Here is a 10,150-nt window from a genome sequence, read left to right as displayed (position 1 = left end):
ATTATCGCACTTACGCCTAGCACAAGCTTTACGCTTAGTTGAAAGTGAAAGAGGAACAGGTATTAGTCATTATTAAATCGTCTACTAATATTCTATACAAAAATCGTTTAGGGGTTGAAATGAAGCCGGAAAGATCGTAGAATCAAATTGAAGTCACAAACTCTTATTATCAGCTTTTCTCTTGGTTGGAGGGGAAAAGGCAGCATAGAATAGTTCAACTTACATTCGGTTAAGGTGGGGCTGTGCTGGAACAAAACTGAAGTTTTTTATTGCGTGATAGGCTTGTGCTTGGCGATAATCGCACATACTGGAGCGCAAGCAGCTAGTGTGCCACGCACCTCCACCATCCTCTAGCAGATCACCGTTTATTCTGGTTGGAGATGGATGCGTGGGACTCACTTGGCATAGTCCTGCTTGCAGTAGACCTGGCGATCGCGCAGAAAGCAGGAAGGGTGTCGGTCGAGCTGCACGGTACACACACAGCAGTGCAGGCAGCCCGTGCGCCACGCATTTCCACCCACCTCTAGTAGATAGCTGTTTAGTCTGGTTGGAGTTGGATGCGTGAGACTCACTTGGCATAGTCCTGCTTGCAGTAGATAGCTGTGGGTCGTGTAGGAAGCAGAAGGGTGTCAGTTGAGCTGCACAGCGCACATACTGAAGCGCAAGCAGCTTGCCACGCACCTCCACCATCCTCCAGCAGGTCGCCGTTTAGTCTGGTTGGAGTTCAATGCGTGCGACTCACTTGGCATAGTCCTGCTTGCAGTAGACCTGGCGGTCCCGCAGAAAGCAGGAGGGATGTCGATCGAGCTGCACGGCGCACACGCAGCAGCGCAGGCAGCCCGTGTGCCACGCGCCGCCGCCCACTTCCAGCAGGAAGCGGTCTGCGATGGGCTCCCCGCACGCGCAACAAGTGCGGTGCTCCGTCTGTGGAACGAAAAAGGTATTATATCATCAAAGGTTTTACTTCTTATTCATGATCAAGCCTTCGCTGGCTCACTACAGAGCATGAGGGTACCTCTTAGAACTTTTCAATTTAAGTACCTACCTGCTTTCATTAGCTTTTACCGTCTTTTTTAGTCCCATTGTTTTGTTTTCTAATAACTTTCTCACAATCAAATAGATCATTATCATCATCAACCCATCGCCGGTTCATTATTGAGCACGAGTCTCCTCGCAAGGTGAGAAGGGCTTGGCTCTATCACGCTGGCCAGGTACGGATTGGCAGACTTCAGACACCTTTTGAGAACATTACGGAGAACAATTACTAACAATACTGCCGAAACCTTACCGAAATTCTTCAAAAAAAGTCTCTATTTCAATTTCTCTAAACAAAACTCTTATACTTAGAACAAACATTCGCGAATTCCTCTGTAGCATTTAAAATCAACCACTCTCCTAATAACATTGTATTACAAACAGTAATTGTAAGAATAGAACATTTTATTGACAACAATTCTGAACGCGACATGTGCTCAAAGGCGGGTTGTGTGAGAGGGGTGTGTTCCTAATCCAATAGAGGCTTGCATAAATACAACACCCCTTCGCTTTGAGATTATCAAACGGACAAATTGATTTAGTCAAATATTTGCTACGTGCCTCTGATAAAACTCTGCAATTGTTCAAAGCGTTGCACTCTTTATAACATACACCTATTGCTTATACTCATATACTTAGTGTGGGTCTAAAAATGAACATGAGTAAGACGAAAGTCATGTCTAATGCTCATACCTATCCCGTTCCACCCAGTATTGTTGTTAACCCAAAATTATAGACAATTGTGTATAACTAGGACATACAATTATCCAGCTAAGCAGATTCCAATTTCGAGAAACAGGTTAGCCGCCGAATCTAACTGTCAGCGTTCAGAAAGCTTCGAAATGTTCTCTCGTCCAAAATTCCTCCATGCTTGTGTAAGTCCAAGTAATCCGAGACATAGTCGCTAACTATGGACCTCATAAGAGTCACTCAGTGGGCGATGGAGACAGCTATGCTTGGGGTCTCTCTGTAGAGCATATATCATGATGATGTATGAGATCATGTAGGATCAAATCCGAAATGAGGAGATCCGTAAGAACCAGAGTAACCGACATAGCTCGATGGGTTGCGAAGCTAAAGAACCGATAGACATTGGGGTCCACATTAATGGAATGGCGACCTCGCACCGGAGAGCGTAGTCTTGGAATGATGACCCCCCACTAAGTGGAAGTCACAGGGAGCCGCTAGATTCAGGCAACGCAATACCGTGGCGTGTGGAAATCCTTACAAGATAGAATATACAGGAGTGCACGTCTATCGGTTGACGATGATAATGATGATGATGATAATTCAATTCAGATTTTTTAGTTGGTTCAGTTTGTAGATGAGAAATGCGTTCAAGGGTGGTTTGGTGCAGGTAAGTACCTAAAATACGGAACAAATCATTTAAAAAATTTCAAACACTAATGCGGGTTTGCACTAAGTACCTATAACATTATGTTACAGTTCACGGCGACTTGTGAAATTGTAACAAAACCTTTTTTCTTTCAGTGATTTTTTGTCTCTACCGCCATTTTGTATTTAACGATGGCCTGTTATGTTTGTTGGTTTGTTCTTCAATTGCGTCGTAACGGAGCAACGGATTGACGAGATTTTTTGTCAAAGACCTGGAGAGTGACATAGAGGCTAACTTTTTCCCAGAAAATTAAAGAGTTTCAACAGGAAATAAACCTAAGCCACGCAAACAAAGTTGCGAGCATCACTTATAAGGATATTTTGCTGAAATCATAGTCCTATTTTAATTTTATGAAGTCGGGTAACAAGAAGGCATGTGCACGTAAATAATAGTCAATAGTCCATAAGTCACGCCCGCCAAATCTCTGCACAATAGTCATTTCGGCACGCCACTCGTCCCGTGCACCCGACTGGCCCTTTGCTAGAGTTCCCATTTGTCCGTGGTTTCCCGGATATGTCCCTACTTGGAGGGCATCCGATGTCCGGACGGGGCTTCGCATACTATCCGTGTCTCAAAAATTTACAAGCTATCCGAAAGAAACTTTTTTTTAATGAAATTTATATTTTATGTATGTACCTACGTAACCTAATACGTAATAAACGTACGTAATAACACAGGTTTAATTCACTAATTAAATAAATGGGTTATGACGCTGTAGGTATACCGAATCCAGACTACAATGGTCACCTTCGGTTACGTCATCGGTACGAATGGACGTCCCTATTTTTCAAATTTTTAATTACAGGTATACCGCTTCACATAAGCCCATAATTAAACCATTTCACAATCAAAAGGACATCATCTTTCTCTACCAGATTCAAGACAGCTACCCTAATGTAACTGGCGAGGATACTTCTGGTTCTTCAAGGTCGTCGTGGTACATCTTCTAATGTACCTATGCTTTATATTTTGCTTTCATAGTGATCAAGCCATCGTTGGCTCACTACAGAGCACCGGTTTCCTCTCAGAATGAGAAGTGGCAATGGTTCCACGCTGGCCAAGTGCGGATTGGCAGACTTCACACGCCTTTGAGAACACTATGGAGAACACACAGGCATGCAGGTCTCTTCGAGTCTTCACCCATTTTTCCTTCATCTTTATAGCAAGTGATATTTAATTGCTTAAAACACACATAATTCCGAAAAGTTAGAGGTGCATGCACGAGATCAAAACCCAACCTTCCAAATAGAAGGCGGAAGTCTTAACTACCAGTTATCACCGCTTTTTATTTTGCTTTACCTATAAACAAATAAATAATGACTAACTAACCTAACAATCTACACTTCTAAGCCATACACTATATTTAGGTACTTTATTCATTTGTAAAGTAAAAAGAATAGACAGATATGTCTGGGTTTCACGTTACCGTTGTCGAGCTCCTTGTCCTAGTTCATGGACTTGACAGATGGTAACCCTACCCTTTGTCAACCCAACCGTCATTAGATAGCAATGATCCAAGCCGTTACGAGTGGAGTGAAGTCATTTTCAGATTGTCGGCCTTTTGTTACTTTTAACTGCGTAGAGTTTTTAACAGGGCTCTCTCCATCACTCGTTTCATACAATCGTAGTTCCAATTTCATTTGAATATTAATTAACCAAAGTCCATGAAATTTTGCAGACATATTCTAGAAACTAATATCTGTGTCTGCGGTGTTTTAGATTTTTCTAAAAATATGTAGTTTTAAAATTACAGGGGCTCAAAGATTTGTATGAAATTTTTTAAGACCGATCGACTTTGAAACCAAATATTTTAACAGAAATCTGGAAAACCACAGACATAGATATTAGTTTCTAGAATATGTCTGCAAAATTTCATGGACTTTGGTTGCTTAATATTCAAATGAAATTGGAACTACGATTGTATGAAACGAGTGACGGAGAGAGCCCTCTTAAGCAAGACAATCTTTTAATTGTAGCGTTTTAATAGTTTTACTGACGCACTGCAGTCAGATAATCATTAGCCCCTTACGCATGGTCGACTAGTCGCCCGGCGACTCAATCGACGGCGACCGTTAAGATCAGTTTTTAGGGTTCCGTTCCTCAAAAGGAAAAACGGAACCCTTATAGGATCACTTTGTTGCCTGTCTGTCAATCTGTCTTCTGTCTGTCCGTCTGAGACCATTTTTGCATTATTACCTTTCTAATGAAAAGGATTTGGAGCACATCGGTTGGATGGTTTTAAAGTCTAGGTATATATGTTTTATTATTATTTTTCCATTTATCTAATTTCAGGCAGCGTCCGTTATATTATCATATTAATATAAGCAACATTATACAATAAGTAGTTAAAGAATGAGAGCAGCATAAAAGCCTCTTCATTTGTATAATGAGATGCGAAATGGAAAACAAACAAACCCTCCGAAATGATGCGTTAAATACGCTCAAACATCATCATTATACCCAAGTGGCATATATTTTACACCGACCGGGTGCGCCACAAAAACTGTCATAAAAAACATCAGCTGAAGTGCCACAATGGCCACCAGGGCGCCATGAATGGTCCCCTTAAGAAATTTGTTTCGAAGACTTTGATGGGTGACATGTTCTTTTGTTCAAGTTCGGGTAGGGCTGGGGTAGTAAAAAAGAATATCGATGGTTATATCGCACTTCGATATATCGATAATGTTACAGTCCAAAGCAAAATGCCGGGTTAGGCAATCCTCAGGAAAACCCAGAGCGCTTAGTCCGAAGCTGCGGCTGCTGCCTTAAAACATCTTACTAATCTAGAAGTGCCTAATTTCTCAGTTCAAAGTTAAATGGTAAATGGAGTCTCAACTTTTGACTAGGCAATCCTGAATTGTGTGTTCTGACTTTGTAGAAAAGAAAGATAGATCCTGGTGCAGAATCATATCTAACACCTATTAAGAATCAAGATATAGGTCGTCTCAGTCTAATTAATGTAAACGAAGGTTTTTAAATCAACTATTGCAATATTTCTGCGTATTCTGTATAAACGCCAAAGTGCGCCTGTCTGTCTTTCTACTTACGATTTATCCGCTTGTAAACGGACTATTTTTTTTAAAAGAATATTAGACATTTTTTAATCATGACTAACATTCCCCTTTCCCCTCCAACTAAGCGTTAAGCTTGTGCTAGGAGTGGGTACGACAATAGTGCAACGGGTGGGGTTTGAACGGTTGGGGTTATTTATTTATTTACTATCGATATTTCTAAAAAGTATCGATAGATGTATACACAAGCCTAAATTTGAGCCTTGGGGTCGATTACATATGTGCGGTGTACATTTGTGGCGATGCTATTGCTGCAACAATTCGGGGGACTATAAACGGTGTTGTTCGCGTATTGTTCGTTGCCGATCGGCCGGGTGTGACAGTGTTACGGCATTATGCGTGAAAGTCAGGATTGAGTGGAAATTTATTAACCCGAGGGCTGTTTGTAAGTCTATGATATTGCAATGTTGAAGGAAACAGTTGGGATTGAGGGGTCTCTCCGTCACTCGCTCCATACAAACGTAGTTCCAATTTCATTTGAATATTAAGCAACCAAAGTCCATGAAATTTTGCAAACATATTCTAGAAACTAATATCTATGCCTGTGGTTTTCCAGATTTCTGTTAAAATATACGGTTTTAAAGTTACGCGGTCTTAAAAATTCACATACAAATTTTTGAGCCCCTGTAATTTTAAAACTACATATTTTTAGAAAAATCTAAAACACCACAGGCACAGATATTAGTTTTTAGAATATGTCTGCAAAATTTCATGGACTTTAGTTGCTTAATATTCAAATGAAATTGGAACTACGATTGTATGGAGCAAGTCACGGAGAGAGCCCTGTTAATTTAGATAACGCTAGTGGAGATGACGGATTTAGTCCAACAAACCGTAAAAAGATAATGCCAAAAAGCGGGCAACATTGCTTCACTCATACACGCATATTACTATTTACTTGTATATAAAAACATATTTTTTTAAATTATAATTTTATACACATAATATTAATTGTTTTAGTTAGAAGCAAACAGAGTTTTAAAGTTATTAAAAAAGTATTCAAAAATGTTTTGAAATAAGCTGAACTAGTCATTAAATATATCTAAATCAGTGAGTATCTAAATCTAAAGGTTCCAACAAGTGTAAATTAAAAATTTTCAACACCCCCGACAAGTCAAGGTTACAGTAACTAGAAAAGAGCTAATAACTTTCAAACGGCTGAACCGATTTTCTTGGACTATTCCGCGCCTACGATCCAAAGTATCTGAGTTTTCCAAAACATCATTTTCAAATAAATAATTATGTATCTAGGCAACGTCCATCTTGACAGCTTGACATTTGTCAATTGACACGAATATATGAACCTAAGGGTTATCTAACCTTCTTTTCTACAAGAAAACTAGAAAAGAGCTGATAACTTTTAAACGGCTGAACCAATTTTTTCGGATTATAGCTAAGAACACTCTCGATCAAGCCACCTTTCAAACAAAGAAAAGTAAATCAAAATCGGTTCATTCGTTTAGGCGCTACGATGCCAAAGACAGATACACAGATACACAGACACACAGATACACACGTCAAACTTATAACACCCCTCTTTTTGGGTCGGGGGTTAAAAAGGACTTCGGTTCGCGAGTCCGACTCGCACTTGGCCGGTTTTTTAAATGTATATAGGTAAATACATCGATTATTTCGAGGTTTCTGGACCGATTTGTTGGCTTCCCTCGGTGAACCTTTAACTTTTCACCTTTAACACCTTTAACTTTTCAGGACTTTGTAGGTACGTTTTAACCAATTAAATACCTAACTACCTATCACTTGCTTAAACGGTAAAAATCGTTAGGAAACCTGCGTACCTGAGAGCTTTCCATTATTTCCTCAAAGGTGTGTGAAGTCTGTCAATCCGCACTTTGCCAGCGTGAGGAACTACTTATGGCCTCAACCCTTTTTTAACCCCCGACCCAAAAAGAGGGGTGTTATAAGTTTGACGTGTGTATCTGTGTATCTGTGTGTCTGTGTATCTGTGTGTCTGTGTATCTGTGTATCTGTGTATCTGTGTATCTGTGTATCTGTCTGTGGCATCGTAGCGCCTAAACGAATGAATCGATTTTAATTTACTTTTTTTTGTTTGAAAGGTGGCTTGATCGAAAGTGTTCTTAGCTATAATCCAAAAAAATTGGTTCAGCCGTTTAAAAGTTATCAGCTATTTTCTAGTTTTCTTGTAGAAAAGAAGGTTAGATAACCGTTAGGTTCATAATATTCAAGTGTCAATTGACAAATGTCAAGCTGTCAAGATGGACGTTGCCTAGATATACATAATTATTTATTTGAAAATGATTTGTCGGGGGTGTTGAAAATTTTTAATTTACACTTGTATATCTTTGTATATTCAGTAGTGGGCCGCTGATATGACGTGCACCACCAGCTTCCTTGGAATTTTCCGGAGAAATGTCGATATCTAAACGTGAAATGAAATTATCGTACAAAACGTAAGTAGTAGGTACCCCACTGAGACGATTTTATTTCCTAAAAATAAAAGACGAGCGAATGCCCTCACTAGTGGCGCCGCGGGACACCAATAGTACTATAGTAGTACTCGAGGAGTAAACATTATTATAGAAAATTACGCGTCGTATCTAAGTATAATGTATGAAAAATCAGTCAAGTGAGAGTCAGACTCGCGCACCGGGGGTTCCGGTCTCGGGTATTTTTTCCGACATTTTGCGCGATAAATCAAAAACCATTATGTATAAAAATAAATGAAAATCTGTTTAAGAATGTGCAGGTAAAACCCTTTCATATGATACCACACTTGATATAGTTACCTTACTTTGAAAATTGAAAATACTAATTAAGTACCTATATTATTTGTTCATGAACACATTTTAATTTTTTTTGTGATGTAACCACAAATTCACGGTTTTCAGATTTTTACCTTTACTTGCGCTATAAGACCTACCCACCAGCCACATTTCATGATTCTAGGTCAACGGGAAGTACCCTATAGGTTTTCTAGACAGACACGAAGGACGGAAAAACGGACAGACGGGCAGACAAACAGACAGGCAGACAAGTGATCCTATATAAGAATTCTGTTTTTCCTTTTAAGGTACGGAACCCTAAAAATGAAGACAGTTAAGTACCTAGATACTAAGCTAGAGTTTTTGACCTTTGAATTCACAGGCAAAAAAAACGAGAAAATTTTCAGCCCATCACCAACGCACTAGGTAGGTACTGCGAGTCTCAAACTGACAAGAGTTTAGATGCAGTAGGTTTATTGTATCATTTACAATATTGAAAAAAAAAAGTTAAACTGACTGACTGACCTATAATTAACAGGGCTCTCTCCGTCACTCGTTTCATACAATCGTAGTTCCAATTTCATTTCAATATTAAGCAACCAAAGTCCATGAAATTTTGCAGACATATTCTAGACACTAATATCTGTCTGTGGTGTTTTAGGTTTTTCTTAAAATATGTAGTTTTAAAACTACAGGGGCTTAAAGATTTGTATGAAAATTTTTAAGACCGCGTAACTTTGAAACCGAATATTTTAATAGAAATCTGGAAAACCATAGACACAGATATTAGTTTCTAGAATATGTCTGCAAAATTTCATGGACTTTGGTTGCTTAATATTCAAATGAAATTGGAACTACGATTGTATGAAACGAGTGACGCAGAGAGCCCTGTTAATGTAAACATACAGCGGTTAACCACAGCAGACACTTTAGATTTTTTGTCGGCCTCCCTGGCGCAGTGGCAAGCGATGTGGTCTTATTAGTGTGAAGTCCCGGGTTCGATTCCCGCAAGAGGTTTGGAATTTTACCTATAAGTTCCTGGTTAGTAGTTACCACCCTACCGACAAAGACGTGCCGCCAAGCGATTTAGCGTTCCGTTAAGATGCCGTATAGAAACCAAAGGAGCATGGGTTTAATGAAAACTGCCATACCCCTTTCCAGGTTAACACGTTTCCATCTTAGACTGCATCATTATTTACGACCAGCCTGGCTAGCATGGGCAGTAGATAAAAATTATATCCCCCGATTATATCCACTGATGTCATAGAAATCAGTGGATATAATCGGGGATCTTTCGGGGATATAATTTTTATCTACTGCCCATGCTAGCCGGGCTGGTGAGATTGTAGTCAAGGGAAGGGGTGTATCAAAATAACAATTTGCTGGCAAGAAGAATTCTCGTAGATCTATCAGCTTGTTCGTCAAACTAGTTTATTTTCTCTATAATAACAACAATATAACAACAAAATAAAATCGCTGCGCGAAGCAAAATGATGTTATGTGTATGCAAATTTATTCCACATCACAAAATTTATGTTACCTGCTTGTATTATCAATGGAACTTGTTTTAATTATTTTCGATTTAATCATCTGCCACAATAAATTCCCGTTGAGTGATTTAGTTCAAATTAAAAGCACCGGTCAATCGTTTCTCAATCGTCGATATCTTCGCGTCAATAAATTATTGACAGTTGACAATAAAGTTGACGTTACGAGCTGTAAAATCCTTCGCAACTTGCGGCGGGCTACCTGAATCGTCTCGTAAAAGAGCGTATTAAAAATTTACTATAGTCCGTACAAATGGTAACACTTTTAACTCTATATGTCAACTGCCATGTCAAAAGTACAGCTTTAGTCCTTATTTTAAAGTTGAACCTACTTTGCGCTTAATCGAAAGATGGTGCAAT

At 39.3% G+C, this 10,150-nt stretch overlaps 1 protein-coding gene across 2 annotated transcripts in view; it reads right to left on the bottom strand.

Moving 5' to 3' along the window:
• The window catches only part of LOC123880008 (LIM/homeobox protein Awh), a 90,172-nt gene that overhangs the window by 38,682 nt on the left and 41,340 nt on the right, over window positions 1–10,150 (bottom strand). For both annotated transcript variants that reach the window (XM_045927860.1, XM_045927862.1), the window contains exon 2: window positions 743–924. In XM_045927860.1, the coding sequence (XP_045783816.1) occupies window positions 743–924 (182 nt within the window). The remainder of the gene's footprint in view (window positions 1–742; window positions 925–10,150) is intronic.

The sequence above is a fragment of the Maniola jurtina genome, chromosome Z (genome assembly GCF_905333055.1).
Source record: "Maniola jurtina chromosome Z, ilManJurt1.1, whole genome shotgun sequence".
Taxonomy (NCBI): domain Eukaryota; kingdom Metazoa; phylum Arthropoda; class Insecta; order Lepidoptera; family Nymphalidae; genus Maniola; species Maniola jurtina.
Note: the sequence above shows the minus strand (reverse complement) of the source record. Positions and strands in the feature narration are given on the sequence as shown.